This window comes from Centrocercus urophasianus, unplaced genomic scaffold (genome assembly GCF_019232065.1).
Source record: "Centrocercus urophasianus isolate 14NV4802_14NV808 unplaced genomic scaffold, USGS_Curo_1.0 seq_535, whole genome shotgun sequence".
Classification (NCBI taxonomy): Eukaryota; Metazoa; Chordata; class Aves; order Galliformes; family Phasianidae; genus Centrocercus; species Centrocercus urophasianus.
In genome coordinates this window covers 67552-84699 of record NW_024885128.1, presented here as the reverse complement: position 1 = coordinate 84699, position 17148 = coordinate 67552, and the positions used below count along the sequence as shown (strand labels likewise).

The 17148-nt window shown below is 53.8% G+C and overlaps 1 protein-coding gene across 8 annotated transcripts in view; it reads right to left on the bottom strand.

Moving 5' to 3' along the window:
- Positions 1-9: 9 nt before the first annotated feature.
- CTNND1 (catenin delta 1) overlaps positions 10-17148 on the bottom strand; it is a 26588-nt gene continuing 9449 nt past the window's right edge. For 2 of the 8 annotated variants that reach the window (XM_042835550.1, XM_042835549.1), the window contains exons 2-19: positions 12617-12688; positions 12223-12381; positions 11482-12014; positions 7934-8397; positions 7646-7829; positions 7267-7384; positions 6747-6900; positions 6338-6355; positions 6041-6109; positions 4466-4593; positions 3679-3829; positions 3237-3429; positions 3017-3131; positions 2412-2499; positions 2068-2115; positions 1849-1946; positions 1659-1724; positions 10-1454 (exon numbers count right to left, since the gene is read on the bottom strand). In XM_042835550.1, coding sequence (XP_042691484.1) covers positions 1443-1454; positions 1659-1724; positions 1849-1946; positions 2068-2115; positions 2412-2499; positions 3017-3131; positions 3237-3429; positions 3679-3829; positions 4466-4593; positions 6041-6109; positions 6338-6355; positions 6747-6900; positions 7267-7384; positions 7646-7829; positions 7934-8397; positions 11482-12014; positions 12223-12345 — 2562 coding nt within the window. In that variant the 5' untranslated portion in view covers positions 12346-12381; positions 12617-12688 and the 3' untranslated portion in view covers positions 10-1442. Of the gene's footprint in view, positions 1455-1658; positions 1725-1848; positions 1947-2067; positions 2116-2411; positions 2500-3016; positions 3132-3236; positions 3430-3678; positions 3830-4465; positions 4594-6040; positions 6110-6337; positions 6356-6746; positions 6901-7266; positions 7385-7645; positions 7830-7933; positions 8398-11481; positions 12015-12222; positions 12382-12616; positions 12689-13736; positions 14795-17148 lie in introns of those variants that run through there. The other 6 variants (XM_042835542.1, XM_042835544.1, XM_042835543.1 and 3 more) reach the window with 6 other exon arrangements.

Sequence of the window (17148 nt, the reverse complement as noted above, 5' to 3'; positions counted from 1 at the left end):
CATCTGGAATTAAAAAATTAAAAGGAATTAGTGTTTTACATATTTAAAGGAAAAAGAGAAGTTAGACCCCCAGAACAAAACCAAACGGAGCTGAGGTGTGGCTGGAGCTGGAAGAGCGAGGCACAAGTGTGCGTACTGGGGAGGGCTCCATCTCCAGTTTGCAGCCTTGCAAAGAGGCTTCCAGTTGCACAGTGAGCCTAAGCCTCCCCCTATTCACTCAGAATATCACAGCACCAAACACACCCCCACCACCACAGAGATGCTCCCAGGACAGCCTGGGCTCCCCAGGACAGGAGAGAGGGGAGAGCCCTGCTCCCTATTCAGCAGTGGCAGCCAAAGGCAGCAGGGCTGCGATCCTCCCTGCTGGGCTTCCAGCTCAGCCCCACCAGCAGCCTGGAACACCGCTTCCCCTAGCGAAGCCAAACAGTACAATTCAAAGAGCTATTTCACAGTGGCAAAAGAAAGGCACATGTCAAGAGAAGTCTGAGGGAGCACTGCCACAGGCAGCTGATGTATGGGGGTGGCTGGGATCCAGGCCCTACCTGCTGCGCATGCCCTCGCAGACCCACCGCTACTTCAGCCAGTTCCCAAAGAAATCCGGCCCCGAAAGCCCTGCTGCTACTCCTCCTACCCTACTCCTTCCCCAGGGAAAGATCACCCCCAGGGCAGAGGCCTGCCCCACACACACCACACAGACCCTTTCCCTACATAAGGATCCCTCCTCTTTTCAATTGCCCCATCCAGACCCCTGTTCTCCGCAGCAGGATCCAGAGCCAGGCCAAACAGTCAAAGCTAGGATAGATCCCTCTTCCCTCACCCCCAAAGCCTCATCTAGAGCAAAGCAAGAAGAGTTATTGCTGCTTCTCCTTTCCACCAACACCCCCGTGATTCTAGCCTCCTTCGCATCCCAGTCCTGCTGCTGCCAGGGAGGGATGCTCTTGTCCCTGCAGCCTCAGCACAAGAGTGATCCCACACACAGAAAGATATCCTATAGGCAACAAAGGAAGGTGGCAAGTAAGGTCTTGGTCGCTGTCCCCACAGTAGACTCCAATCAGAAGGAAGGTGAGGCAGAGAAGGCAGTTCCTGGTCAAGGCAGAGGTCTGGAATTGTTTTGCAGCATCCTTGCCGGTTGGCGCAGGCAGTTAGGCAGGAGGGCCTCCTCTCTGAAGGAAGGGAAGTGGTGGAGGACAGGGAGGAAGAGTTATTGATAGTTGTCCCAGAACAGGGAGATGCAGCCACCGAGAGGAGGCAGAGCAGCCTGGGCTGCCTCCTGTGGGACCAGGCCCAGTCATTTGGCTGGCTAGTTGGCACAAACAGTCCAGCAAAAAAAAAAAAAAAAAAAAAGTTGAAAAAAATTCGGTCCATTCCACCACGAAGAGTTATATATATTTATATATATAAAATATATTATCAACCAAACTGAGCGGAGGCAGGGGTAGCAGCTAGATCTTCTGCTGTGGAGAGAGAGGGGAGAAACGTTAGCACATCCAGAGCAGGAACAATCAGTGAAGGTGTGTTTACAGCCCCTGTGGATCAGGATCAGACAGCGATTGTAGACTGCAGCGATCAGAGCGCGATTTGGCTGCCCAAAGCACCCCTAACAGCACAGCAGGATTTGCCACCGTTGTTCAGATTGGACAGGGTGCTGCAGGACATACCGACACAGAGGAAAACTCAGCAGGATCTTCCTCTGCCTCAGGCTGGGATTCCTGCCCCTCCTCCTGCTGCAGACATACAGGGTTAGTAGGGGCGAAGGAGCAGGCGGGGGTTAGTCACAGGAGCCCAGTTCTCCCAGTGCCATTCCCTGCACCTCTGCCCACTCCAGCTTCATTAAGAAAGGCTGCTCACCATCAACGGTGCTGCCTTCACTGGCTCCGTGTCTCCAAGATCACCAGATCGGTCCAGTGTCCTGCTGTGGTCCATCTCGTTAAGTGTGGAATAGTTGTCTGGAGGAAGACAGGAGACCACCAGTTGCACCACCTTTTTGTGAGGCAGCATCCTCTCCGTAGGAGGCAAGGCTTTCCCAGCACATCAGAGAAGACGCCCTTCCTCCAGTCTCTTTCCTACCTGGTCCCATGTTGCTCATCTGGATCTCCTCCCGGGAGGATTTCTTGTCTAGAAGGATGAGAAAATAGATCAGGCATAGCCTCTGCAGCCACAAGCAGCAATGTAATCACTGCTGGATAAGGCCAGATGGAGCTCCAGCCTCAGCACTGTTGGCCCAAGGATACTATAGTACTGTAAACTCTACATAAGCTCTGAGAAAAAGAAAAATAAACCCCCCAGCTGATGGTTTTGCATGAACCCCTGGAGAACCCAAGGAAGCTGGGGGTGAAAAGTACAGAGGGAACACAGGTACCCACAAGGCAGTCGACATGGAGACAAGTCCCAGCAGGAGGGATGGCACATACCTGTTTTTTGGTTCCTGTCAATGAGAGGCAAGGTGCTGTCATCAAATGAGTTTCCTCCTTGTGTCCGAGAGGCATTGCTAAGGTTCACCTGGAGCACCAGAAAACAACCACTCATACTCCATACACCAAGCACATAGCAACCCTCCGGCCCTGGCAGCCCCAGCAGTGCTTCTCTCCCACAGTCCTTGAGCAAAGGACCTGAAGGTGCTCCAAAGCCCCTGGGGGTGTACCCACAAACAAGGATGGAGGCAGTCCACCTAGGCTGGGTCAGGGCAGCACCCAGCCTTGAAGAGGCAGCTGCAGCTTTTAGGAGGGAAAGCAAATACCAGAAGACCATTGCCCCCCCCCCCCCCCCCACCCAATGGCTTTAGTGCTGCAGACTCTCCCTGCTGGTAGATTTGATGTTCAAGGCTTAACACTTTGCAGAGTGTTTCTGCTCCACTGCCATCCACCCACTAAGAAGTGGCAGAGGGGACACCTTCAAGGATCTCTAGTGACAGGAGCAAGAGAAGAGCTGAAATCAAACACTGCTGAGTTCCTGGAGCACCTCCTCCCTGCAGCAGGACCCAAGCTAGAACAGGGTAATGTTCCACCACTCCCCATACCTGGAAATCTGACTTCTTCCAGCCTTCCTTCTCCAGGGGCTTCCGCAGCTCTTTATATCCCCAGATTGTCTGCAAGACGAGGGCAGCTGCTCGGACTTCTCTCTCTGAGCGGTTCCTAGAAAGCAGTGAAGGAAAAGATGTTTGGCAATATCCACAGCCTCAAAGCCACCTTGGGAAAAGCTGCTCTCCACCTCTGCACTGCCCTTCAAGCAGAGCCTACCCAGTTTTGTTGATGAGCACCAACTTCTCAATCCCCTGCGTTTCCCGCAACTTCTTGGCAGCCTCCAGGTTGTCTACAATGACTTCGTTGATGGTATTGAGGATGGACACCACTGTATCCTCAGAGAGGTTTTTGGCTGGAGTCTGCTGGCCTCCAGGCAGGTTCTTCACTAGGTTGGGGATGGCGTGTTTACCTAATAAGGGCAAACAGTTGGGCATGAGCGAGCAAGGAGGACAGCGACTAAAAGAAAACAGTCACTACTGAAAGATGAGGGACAGGTCACCAACTCTAATGCACCTCCCAAGGAGCCCAGTGTATGTTTATCTGGGAAATGGACAGCAGAAAGCCCCTGGGCAGCCACTGTGCCCACGCACGTCCTCAGCCACCCAGTCTAGAGGAAGTTTTAAGGCAAACGGACGCGAAGCGTGCCCGCAGCTCTCACCTATCAGCTCCTTGTTACGTAAGTCAACAGCCAGGTTGCGGAGGGCTCCAGACGCTGCTTTCACCACACGCTCACTGTCATGGGTCAGGAGGTCAGCAATGGCTGAGAGCCCCTTCTCTTGGCGGAGTGCTGAGCGGATGTAGCGGCCGTACTGCAGGGAGAGCAGAACGCCACGGTGGAACCCAGGGAGGCAAAGCTTCGCACCGCTCCTGAGCACGGGGGCACTACTGGGAGCTTTAACACCCACCCACCTCAGAAACCAAGGGCCCCGGGTTCACCCGTAGGGAGAGGTGCTGTGAAGGTCCCAGACCCATCTCCAAGTAACCCCAGGCAACGCCTGTGAACGGGAGAGGGCTGATTTACAGGTGTCAAAGCCCTCCCTGCCAGTTAAGCATGCTTTTGTTTGATCTTTCTATATACACAAACACAGAGCAAAGGCACGGTAGGACCACAGAGTGGGCCCAAATCTACACTCCTTTCTTCCAGACTGCAGAAGGGAAGAAGTGGCAGGGAACAGGCTGCAAAAAGAGACACAGGCAGCCCTTGGAAAGAAACAGATGGCAAAGAGCAGAGAACCCTTAACAGCACAGGAGAGATTTGGTCCACATTTGAGCTGTGCTGTTGAATTATGCCTTCTTCAGAGCAAGTCACATGAAGTGCAACAGCCTGGAATGCCAGAGCTTTGACACTCCGCAGCTCTGTTGACATCAAAAAGTGACGTGCCCCAAATCCCCCGTCCGTTAAACACTGATGAGCACCAACACGTCCAGCTCTACAAGGCACTCACTGTCCAACTGCCAGCACACAGATTCTGAATTGCTCCTGCTGAAGCCTCTAGGATGGGTGGAGTCTTGCTTTCCTTTAACAGGGAGATGTATATCCGGACCACTTCTGGCTGAAAGAGGAGCTCGTAGCCTGCCAGAGAGGCACAGAGAGGAAGAACTTACTCAGAATTTCTGTGAGTACCCAAGACCAAGCAACAGACTTGCACAAAGGAGTACTGCTAGGCACTGTCTGCTCTTCGATACACAGCAAGACAGGTTGTCCCTTAACAACAGAAACCCCAGATGATCAGCCCAGACATCAATTTCAGACTTCAGAATACAGTGTTTCAAGGCAGAAGTAGCTGAACTAAAGCCCACGGCCAATAGCTGCTGCTCAGCTGACCACAGAAGGGCTGTGATTTGCTGCCCTCAAGGTTGCCTTATTATTAGGTAAGGTCACTTGGAGTGACCCTTCAGACCCAATCAGAAGATTGCAGGTCTGAACATGAGCCAGCAGTGCGCTCTGGCAGCTCGAAAGGCAAATGGGATCCTGGGCTCCATCAGGAGAGGGGTGGTCAGCAGGGACAGGGAGGTGATCGTCCCTCTCTACTCGGCTCTTGTGAGGCCCCATCTGGAGTCCTGTGTCCAGGTGTGGAGCCCTCAGTACAAGAAAGACACTGAGATTTTGGAAAGGGTCCAGAGGAGGGCGACTAAGATGATCAGGGGGCTGGAGCACCTCCCCTATGAGGACAGGCTGAGGGAGTTGGGCTTGTTCAGCCTGGAGAAGAGAAGGCTGCGTGGTGACCTCAGCAGCCTATCAATACCTGAAGGGAACCTACACCCACGAGGGGAGTAAACTCTTCAAAAGGGCTGACAACAGCAGGACTAGGGGAAATGGATCGAAGTTGAAGGAGGGAAGATTTAGGTTGGATGTTAGGGGGAAGTTCTATACAAGGAGAGTGGTTAGGCCCTGGAACGGGCTGCCCAGGGAGGTTGTGGATGCCCCGTCCTTGGATGTGTTTAAGGCCAGATTGGACGGGGTCCTGGGCAACCTGATCTGAATGTGTGTGTTTGGTGGCCCTGCTAGGCAGGGGGGTTGGAACTACATGATCCTTGAGGTCCCTTCCAACCCGGGTGATTCTGTGATTCTGTGATTCTGTGATTCTCCATGTTCACGCTGCAGAACACTCCTCTAGGCAGGGCATTTTAGTTTAAAATCCTGCCTACCCTTCATGTCCAGGAGAGAAGAGCAGGCAGGACACTGACAAATATAAACCCACAGCAGACGGGGCCTCTTCACAGGGCTGTGCCACCACGCCCTCCCTCAGCTCCAAGGGCAACAGCTCCCTCCGCAGGTGCAGCAAGCCTGTCCTGAGGTAGCACTCACATCCATCAAGACCAGCAGGCCTCCACAGGGCTGCCTGCAGCACAGCTTGTGAGCCTGCACAACCACAAAATACTTTCAAGACAAACCTCTGCCCATTTAGGAGGCTCTTGTCAGTGGGGAGAAAGAAAATTTATCAATGCCACCCCTTCCCAAACTGTTTGTGGGAAGGCAGCCCCATGTATTCAAGTCCTGAACGCACTAGACAACATACCTTTGGCTGGAGTTGTTCTTTTGGGAAAATCCACTGTATCTGCACCAGGGTCTTCAGGAAGCTTTTTACCTTTAAAAAGCAAGCACAGAGGCATAAGACACCTCATTTTCCACATCAGCCCAGCAGCTTTTTGCCACTTGCTACAAGAACAAGCCCAGAGGCGAGCAGAAGCTACATGCCACCAAGGACATTAGTCACATCGCAGGCAGCACAAGGCCAGCTGCAGGGGAACAAAGAGCTCAGGAAGGCACCCAATCATTTTCACCAGGGAAAAATTAAAATCAAGAGCACACTCACCTCTGGAGAACCATTCGTCTATTGGCGAAGCGGAGAGGAGGACAGGAGAGAGGGGAGGCAGGAGGAGAGAAGTGCCGACAGCATCATGGGGCAGATCGTTTGGCAAGAAAGCAAAGGGAGGGGGAAAGGACAACACATAAGAAAAGGGAAGATGTGAAGTTAGTGGTTGTCCATCCACCACCATCCCATCACCACAGAAACCCACCAGGGCACCGTTAGCTCGTGTCAAACGCTTTGAATGAGTCAAGCAGTAACTTCCCAAAGCAAGGGAAGGCACAAGCCACCGTGTTTCCAGAGAAAGCCACAATTTAGCCTTCACACGAGAGATGAGAGAACGAATCACAAAGATCCCAGACCACCCTCAAGCCCCACTGAAGCAAGTGTGTCTTTATGTCACAAGCCAACGAACCTTTGCCCTTCTTGGCACCGAAGCAGCTTGCAGCATGGGGCCCAGCATTGTTGGTGGTGACCAGAGGAGTCTCCTGGTAGCGCTCAGCATGGGGGATCTCACGATGGACTTGGTAAGACAAGTTTCTCAGCAGGCACACGCAATTCTCCACCAGCTACAGAAAGCCAGATGGTTCTACTCAGAGCAGCACGTGCCCAGTCCACATCTCTGGGCAAAAGCTGCAGTCACTTAGTCACAGCCTAACTGTAGGGTCAAGTATTCCTACTGCCAACTGCTGGCTGAGAGCCCAATATCTGGTCACACAGTACATGAATCATTCCCCACGGAGGCTCTCCTCCCTAGTATGGAAAGGCAGGTGCCTGGTATAGGTGTCCCTCAAGTAGCCCTGTCAGCTCAAATTCCTTGATTCCTCTCCATCTTTTGCCCTTATCAGAATGAACCCAGGAACAATCCACAAATAGCAGAGCACTGTGTATCCTTCCCAGCTCTGCTGGCCCAGGTAGCATCCCCTCTGTAGTACCTTGCTATCTGAGTCCTTTTGGCCAATCTCAGATTGGATGATGTATATCAGGGCATCCACCAACCCATCGCATTCTCGCAGCTTCCGACGGGCTTCACTCCGCTCTGAGCTCACATTCCTGTCAATCAAGAGAAATACAGCATGGGGGAGACAGCTGAGGGCAAGCAAGGAGCAGTCCACACCCAAAAGAGCTCAAATCAAAGGAAGACTCCTCTCTGGCTTCTCTTGACAGAGAAACTCCTCCAGTGCCAAGAAGCATCACCACATCGTCAACAGTGGTCAACAGCAAAGCAGTCCCTTCCCACTCCAGGATGGAGTGTTACAGCAGCCCCAGCACATTACAGCTCTCTGCCAGCTGTTTGTAACCCTTCTCCCTTACCTAAGGCAGCCAGCAGTGTTGGTGAGTACTGATTCCCACTCAATGTGGCGGGGTTTTGAGTCCTCGTTGGGTTCTCGCTCCCAGCCTGAGCGGGGGATGATAACCTCGTCAGTCAGGGCATGCAGTGCATGATCCACAATGGCCATCTTGATGGAGTCATGTGAAGACAGGTTCCACAGTGTTCCTGCAAAGCCACACACGCTTGGTCAGGGCACGTGGGCTTTAAACGCCTGCACCCTACATCTCACCCAACAGGTTAGCACCTCCTCACCTCCCCGGAGCCGTTACCTGTGATGACCTCTGTAAGGTCCATATCATGGGTCTTCCGCAACAGGCGCACCAAAGCAGGCACCCCGTCACAGTTCTTGATGGCAATCTTGTTGTCTTGGTCCTTGCCGAAGGAGATGTTCTTGAGAGCCCCGCAGGCACCATAATGCACCTCCTTCTTGGGGTGGTCCAACAATCCCACCAGCACTGGAATGCCTTTCAGCTTGCGCACCTCTGTCTTCACCTTGTCATTACGGTAACACAGGTGCTGCAGGTAAGCAGCTGCATTGGACTTGACAGCATCCAGGCGGAAGCTCAGCATCGCTATCACCTCTGGCAGCTCTGGCTGACGCCAGTTGCCCGGGGCCGGTGCTCCTTTCCGCAGGCTGTCCAGGCTGGCCAAGCTGCCCCGCTCATGCTGAGCCAGGGGGGCCCAGTAGTACCGGTCGGGAGCCACTTCATCCACCAGCATGTCTTCGTAACTCCTAGGAGACAGCAAGCATCAGTGTGAGCCCTACACCCTGTCCAATTCAGTAGAGGATGGAGAAAAACACGCACAGTACGCAGTTACCACTACTTGCTGCAGCATACCCTCAAAGGGAAGGAGCCAGGCTGCAGAGCAGCACCATGGTATCTTCATTCTCCCCATAGAGCTACACAAGGCCCAGTGGGAGCCTGGAAGCCAGCCTCAGGCATCTCCAAAATGAACTGGGCAGCCCCAGTAGCAAGTAGGGCCACTTCCCACCCAACAGATCTCTTCTGGGTCAGACACAGAGTGCTGCTCTCTGCATAACTTTTATAGTGGCAAGGCCCAGCCCTTAGGCTGAGCCAGCCCACATAACAGCACCAACAACTGCTCAGGCCCACGGCCACTAGAGGGCAAGTTCATCCCACAACATACTGCCGGTGAGTGCAAATCACACAGAAGTTCCCCAGCCCTCCACGCCCAGTCTTGGTACAAGCAAGTCCTCTATCTGACAGTAGTGCACACACACCCAAAGCATACAGAAACCCTGATTCCAACCCTATTTTTAGGTCACTGTTAAGCCTCCGTGGCAAACAGAATCTTTCCTCCACCTGGGCAAAGGAATTTGGCAGTCTCCAGCAGAAAGGGACAGGAGGAGCAGGGGGTTGTATTACTGACTGCTACATCCACTGGGACTATCGAGTTACACACTGTGGTTGCACAACCCAGGTCCAAGATGAGGCTGTGTCCCCCGGCTCACATCTGCTCAGCCACTTTCAGATCCTACTTCTAAAGCTCCTAAATCTGACACAGGAAGGATCCCCATCACTGACTGAGTGGGTACATAAAGATGCAAGAAAGGACAGCAAGCAGTTCTGCTCCTTACACAATCTCCCCTAAATAGAACTTGCCAAAACCAGAAGCTCCAGGGGCACAAAGTCACAAGGGCTGGCAACCAAAGAATGCTGCTCAGTCTGGCAACTGAGAACATCACCTTGGCCACCAACAATGCCTTTGCAGCAGAACAAAACAGGAGCAAGACAGCTGCCCAATGCCAACACTGCAAGAGACATCTCAACTCTTTCCAGCACAGCCTGCAGCTGGCCTCACCCCTGTAAGATGCCTTTAGCATCCCAGAAGGAGTATGGGATGGAGTAGCAAAGGCAGGGGAAGGCAAGGAAAGCACTCCTGTGCCGCTGCTGAGCTTTCCTGTAGGCAGGGAGCTCCAAGCAGAGTCATGCAGAGGGTACAAGGCCACATAGCACTAGCACACACACCACACTCTCTGCCTAACACGCTCCCTTGTCCCCCACGTGCCTGGCAAGCTGCCTCTCTGAAAGAAGTCATTAAACACCAGGCCCCTGCTCAAGACAAACATCTTGGAGGCAGGGGGTGGGATGCTGCTCTTGCTTGTTGCCATCTCAGTGAGCCAGTCAGCTGAGCAAGATGGTAACTGAGAAGGCAGGGGACAAGCCAAGCTCAACAGTGCCTGGATTCCACAGATTGCTGTGATCTTTATCGGTCTGCACGGGGAGGGAGAGCCTGCTCATGGGGCCGTAGGAAAGGGCTGCACACATGCCCTGTCTTCTGGACTCTGCCTCACCCCTTTTGTCCAAGGGCCATGCTGAGAGGCCAGACGGGGGCTCAGGACTGCCAAAGCTGGCTTCTCACAGCCTTCTCAAGTCAGCCTCACCGGCTCTCCTTTAACCAGCACACACTTCACAACAAGGCTGGGGAAATCAATCTGGGAGAACAACTGCCCCAACTGGTTCAACACAGCAACAGAAACGCTCGTGCTGGCACAAGCCAGAAGGACAAAGCTCCTCCTTCAGTCTCTGCAGCAGCCAAGAGCTACTGGGGATTTACAGGATGCGCCCTGAGAAATGGGTGGATCTCTGACAGGGGCTGGCAAATACCTCCTCTTCCCTTCCTCTCAAGCCTCTGCTACTTGTCCTAGGAACCTAAGGAGCCTGCTGTCAGCCCTCTGACTATCCCCATAGCAGGAATGGATGTACATTCCAGCCCACCAGCAACTCCTCCCCATTGCTGGGGTTCAGGCTCAGCTTCTCACTCCAGTCCTATCTCAGTACTGTTCAAATTCACTCCAGCACCTCCTCAATCTCCACTTGGCAGCACAAACAGCAAGTAGAGCAAGCTGAGAGGCTTAGCCAGCCAGCAGCCACGTTCACTAGTATGAGTAAACTGTGCAAGATAGCTGTCCTTGGCAGCCATAGCCTCCAGCAGGTAACATTCCAAGATGCCTGCAAGCATCTTGGAAGGTAGTTAAGGACCACCCAACCCTTCTTCTACTTTTCCAAGGCAGCTGCACAGGAGTCAGGCTGGAAGAGCTGCTGATCACCCATAGCAGAATGAAGGGGAGAAGTTGCAACCGTCAAACAGGTCGAGCAGCCTGTCCCACCCTGCAAGAGCATTCCCTAGGGCACTGCAGCGCTAAGCCTTGTTTGCTTCAGCCCCAGGCTCAGCACAACTCCTTCAGGGCTGCATGCCACTCTCAGCTTGGCAAGAATGCAATGGTGAGGTTGCTGCCGCTTCCAGCAGACATCAGGCACATTTCCCAGCAGATAAACCAGACTGGGGCATAGGATGAATACTGCAGCACCCAACCTCAGCCAGTGACAGAGCAGCTGGATCTTTCTCACCATGCTAATAGAACAGGTAGTGCAGAGGAAAGAGCCCAGAGCCATGTCCAGCCACCTCACGGAACTCCTCGCTGCAGGACAACTGTCAATTAGCACTGAGTATTAACCACCAATTAAGCACACAATTAATTTGAAACAGATACAAGATTTCTCCTGCACGAGCCACGCCTGACTCAGCTTGTGGTGCTGTCCCTCCTTCTATTTGCACTGCAGTGAACACCTGAAGGACTTGAGGGTATAAGCTGCTGCAGAGAACATGAAGAATTTTAAAGCAGTACAACTCAAACTGTGTTACATCTTGTTACAGCAAGGCTGGACTTAATCTCGTGGGTCTTTTCTAACATAAGTGATTCTATGGTTCCTTTGAAAAGAATGAGTTGAAGGAACCTTAGCACAACCCTCTGCCCCCAGCGTGTGCTGCCACGCACTCAATACCCCAATACCTGAGCCGACGTCGAGCATCAGATGGCGTCCCTGCTCTCCTGGCTGTGCCATAGTCAGACATAAGCCCGTAGTCCACATCATCAAAGCCCACACTGCGCTGGTCATCTTCCAGGCCATACGGCTCAGGGTGGAAGTGGTTGAGGTCCATGTTACTGCCCCCAACACGTACTTGAGGTTGAGGGCCATAGATGTCCTGGCGGCTGGGGGCCCGGTAAGCGTCCATAGATGGGCGATAGCGCTCATCAATGCGGGTGACACGGGACAGGCTGCCATAGCTGTGATCGCTGCCCGGGTAGCTGTCGTCATAGGGGCGGCCATAGCCATCGGGGTAATGGTAGTTGCGAGGAAGCGTGGCCGTGCCTGGGTGGTTCAGGTAGCCGCCAGGGCCACCGTTGCCATTCTTGCGGAAGTTCCTGTCCATCGTCTGGACGTAGTTGCTTGTGACAGGTGAAGTTTCCAAGGGTAACCCGTCAGGCCCCATGGGGACCTGCTGCACCGTTCGGGTGGTCACAGTCTTCACCACTTTCTTCACCTAGAGAGATGGACATAGGGTATATTCTCATCAGGAAACTGTCTCACCCCACAGCCCTGTGACCTCTGAGGCCCCTTTCAGTTCAGCGCCTCCCTCTAGGCAGGTTTCACATAAACAATGAGCTGGCAACGATCACAGCTGTGACATCGACCACTGAGTCCCTAGCTGGCATCCAATCCATCTACTCCCTCCCTCCCCAGGCACATACCGTGGTCTCTGTGCGTCGGGTTGTCCCATCATCTGATGTCTCCACAGACACAACGGACATGGCCCCTTCTGGGTCCTCCTCCATGGTGTACGTCTCCTCTACAATTTGGCCCGGGTCCTGCATTCTGGGAATTGTGCTGTACAAGAGGTGGCTGTGGTCCTGGGAGGAGCAGGAACACAAAGTCATCAGCACAACTGACACAGAGCCAGAAGAGGAGATCTTACACCCCAAGGAGCCCCAATATCCCCTTGCACAAGAGGGTGTACTCACCAAACATGCCCCGAGTCCTCTCAGCCAAGGTGGTCACATTAGAAACACAAGTTCCCCTCAGCCAGCTAGGTCTCCCCACAACCCCATCCAGCAAGGAGGCTGCCCACAGCTTCATTCCTCTCACCTGTGGTCCGTTGAGCTTCAGATCTGGGAACTTCTGTCTTTCCAGGTCAGCATCACCCAAGAAACGGCCGTTCTGAAATGCATATCACCATTGCAGGCCTGTTATTCAACCACTCCCCTGTCCCTGCCTGGATTGCAGCTATCCCCACTTTCCTGCCAGCCCCAGGTCCCAAGCTGGCTCCGACAGCCATAGCACATGCCATACATCACTCCTCAGCTCTGTGTAGCACACAGAAAGCCAGCACCCAGCCCAATCGAGCTGAGAGAACTTACAGGACATGGCACTAAGCCTACCTCCCCCACACTACTTGCATCTCACTCAAATACCCTTATGGAGAAGCCAAAAGCCTCCCAACTCCCCCCAGTTGCCCTGGAGACCTTTCCTATCTCCTGAAGCAAGAGCTACAAGCCCTGAGGCTAACAAGGATTGCAAGGGAGCTGACTGCTGGGTGTTGCAGCTTTATCTGCTCACACTGTCCCTCCAGTTGCCCTTTCCCATCCCACATTTCTCCTGGCAGCACCAACTTTCACAGAGTCAGAAAGGTGGGTGCCTTTTACATGACACTGTGCCACCAGCCCTGAAGACACCCTCCCCAGAACAGACCAGGAAAGCGAGAGCAGGACAGAGACCTTGAGCCAAGGCATTTTAAACCACACTTCAAGCCCTGTAGAGATCTCTCACAGTCCTGGCTTGGCTACTCCAGGGATAAACCAAGATGCCAGCAATGTGCCCATTGCCACATGAAAGGAGACAAAGACACACCCTCACAGCTAATACACCAACTCACGTTCCATCTTCTGACAAGCCAGGTGGAACATGCAGGGATATCCAGGTACTGAACACAGCCAACCTTAACTGCTCACGGAAGAACAAAACCAGAGCTGACGTGGCAGCAAGACCCTCCAGGCCAATACCTTCTGTCCAGAAAGACCCAGATAGGTGAGCTGAGGATGTGCAAACATCAGCCCCGGCCACGTACAACACTGCCAGCATTATGAGACCAGCATAGCCCTCTTCTACCTCATCTCTAAGGAAGGCCAGAGGGAGCCATCCCCACTGAGACGGAACTGACAGGGACAGGGGCTCCGGGAGCCTCCGTGCCCACCTCTGCCTTTTTTACCTGGTGCCGCCGGGAGAGTGTGCCGTTGGCCAAGCCCGGGCCGGCGTCCTGTGGGGAGACCCGCACTCTTTCCAGCTGGGCTGAGACATGGCGCCGCTCCTCCTCCAGCGCCCGTGTCAGCTTCTCAAACTGCGCCTCCTGCTCCTTGACAGAGGCAAGGATGCTGGCGGTTGACTCCACTTCCGAGTCGTCCATGGGTGACGGTTACCCAGGACGGGCGGGGAAGGGGCGAAGGGCACAGGGAGGCACAAGCAGAGTTGGCTTGGTGTCAAGGTGAGAGGAGGAAAAGTGACCCAGAAGGGGAGGAGCCCCGCTCTTCACTGCGCATGATTTGAGGGAGGAAAGGAGGAGAGAAAAAAAAAGGTCAGAAGAGACTGATTTCATTATGACAGATTTTCAGAACAGGGGAAAAACAATAACGAGACATTCACAGCTCCTTCCAATCCACAAAAAGGAGCACAGTGGGACAGGACCCCCAGGAGGGGGCTGCACAAACCCCTCTGAGAGCTGCCACTCCACCACCACCCTCAGGTCCTCGTCAGGGTTCCCAGACCTGCGGCCATCCTAGGAGGTCCTCAGCCCACTGATATGGGATGGGCATCGGCTGAGACCCATCAACATCCCCTCCCAAAGGAAAACAGTGAATTAGCACATCACAATGAACACATTTTGACAGAGAAATCATTTTCTTCCATACAGACCTGTTAGAGGAGGAAGCTCGGGTGTGATTGGCAAAGGCACGGGACAGCCAGGTCTAGACGTAGAGAGTCATGGGAGAAATAGCCCAGCCACCACAGGGAGGAAGCAGGAGGAAGAGAGCTGCAGGGACAGCAGGAGAACGGGGTCAAACCACGAGCAAACTTAAATCAGAAGGCAGGGAAGGGAACACAGGCTGAGGGTCTCCTCTCCTTCTGAAGGATGGAGCTGGGTCAGCTGCAGGCTCGCACCATCTCTGCGACAGCTCCCTCAGATTCTGCAGCCCCTCAAACAGCTCCCCGCTGACGAGGAACACCATGGGCCTGGCCCTCCACCTCCCCAGCCAAGCCCCGGCAGGCCCACAAGAGGTTTTCCCAAACCCATACAGTCACTGCAGGCATGTGGGGACTCGCTCGAGCCAGGCAGCCGAGGCAGGGACTGCTTTCCCACGGTCTCCAGCACAGCAGCAGCTTTGCCCGCTCTCCCAGCACCAACCCAGGGCCAGGAACATGGGCACCGCCACCCTTACACAGTACCTATCTCCTCCAGGCCCTCACCCCCTGGCAGCCCAGTCCCTCCAGTTTCAGTCTGACGCAGATGGTGGGTCAGAGGCACCAAGAGTAGAGTGGGTGTTCTTTTGTTTGTTTGTTTTTTTGCATCATTTTTAATGTGGAAAATAAGTAAGAATTAACTCAAGAGTATTTAGATTAAACACTTCCTGAAATGCCTCCCCCACTGCCAGAGAGCCCAAATCCCTCCTGTGGCTCTGCCTGCCCCAGAGCTTCCCACAGACACCAGAGGAGCCCATCTGCCCCAGCACTATCGGACAGACACCACTGTGACCAAATCCAGCAAAGCAGGCTGGATTTTTTCCCATGTGCTTCAAAGGCTGCCTGCAGCACATCCCAACATCTGGTTGCTTCCATTCTGTAATGCCTTCATCAATAAAAAAAATCCAGTTCTTCTACTTGTGTATGTGCAGTGCCCAGCAGAGATGAGGCTCTAGATCACCTTGCCTCCCTGTCTCTGCCCCGTAAGAACTCAGTTCTCATCCTCACATCAAACACCCCTCCATCCATGGTTGGCATCCATCTGAATTGATGGGGGATGCAGCTCCTCAGCCTCCAGGGCCACCACACTGGATCTCAGTGACAGCTCCCTCAGTCACAGAGCAATGCTGCAGGACCCAGCCCCACAGCCATGCTACAGAGGCTGCAGCAGGACAGTGCTTGCAGTCCCAGGGGACTCAGCCAGCAGGTGCCCAGGCTTCCCCAGGAGCATGGGAAGGTCATATCACACACAGACACCCTACGCCTACAGAGTACCCAAGATCCCAGCCAGAATGACCGCTGGCAGGTGGAAGAGCACTCATTTCCAGCACAGTATCTCACTAAGCTCTTTAAAAGGGAGAAACAACCCCGACAAAAAAAGGGCTCCTGCACAGTACAACCTCCCTCAGGCAACCGTGCCGGAGGAGTTTGCCATTACAGGAAGGTAAGGCCCCACACAGCCAGCAATGCCAGTCAGGCCCATGTCCCCACCTCCACACATCCCCTGGGTGCACAGCCAAGAGAATGTGGATGCTAACAATGGAACTCGAAGGGCCATTAAGGGAGCCAGATAAGGGGCTGGAGCAGCCATGAGGCTGTTTCCTTCCTGTCCCTTCCACAGGGAGTAAACACACAGCAGCGGGGGAAGGAACACAGGACTGGTCCCTCGCCCACTCTCCTTGCTCCCTTGCACTCACAAACATCCACCCCAGCAGAAGCTACAGCACAGCCCTTCCCCACCACCAGCTGCCACACACACCCCAAACAGCAACCCAGCCACACGCCTTCCTGGCTGCTGAGGGTCAGCCCCAGATCTCTGCCTTCTGCCAACTCCCTGCGGGCTCCCATACCACAATCTTGGGGAGCAGCTCCCTGGGCACAGCACAACCCTTTGCTGGCTATCCACGGCAATTCAGGGCTACAGCCATCTTCAGTTTGAGACATGGAGCAGGAGGGAAGAGGAGGAAGCAAGCTGCCTGTGACAGCTCCAAGCTGAGTAAGCTGCATCCCACAAAACAAAGGACGAAATTCCAGGGATTGCTTTGCACCCATCTCCCCCTCCTCATGCCCCGCCTCTGAAGATACAACTACACAGAGCATTTTTCCGAAGCCAGACCATGACCATCTTTGAGGACGGCTGCATGAAAGCCTTTTCATCATGAGAGGCACTTTCTGACACACCCATTACTTAAAAAACCCAGCAAGCCAAAAATATTTCAGCTAGCTTGATTCAGGGCAAAGCTAAAAAGCCTGAAGACAAAGCACATCCCCAAGCAGCTCCTACCCCAGGGCACAAGGAACACCACAGTACTCACCTCACAGCCCCCAGGGACCAATGCATGCACCCAGAAAGCCTGACAGCCCGGTCCTTCTGGCCTCATTTTCCCACTTCCCAGTGCTGAGCCAGCTCTGTGCTGCACTCTGAGCTCCTGAAATCAATCTTCAACAGAGATGCACAGTGCTGAAGAGCCCAGGGGAAGAACTCTGGATATTCTTCCTAAACACTTCTGTTCCCAACTCTTGGGACGGTTGCCTGCCCCAAGACCAAATACTTCACCTGTGAAAATAACTCTGAGGGCCCAATCACAGCCATACCCACATGGAGTTCACCCAGATCCTACTCTGCTGGAGGAGGGAGTTGAAGCTTTGAGGGCTCCTCACCAGCA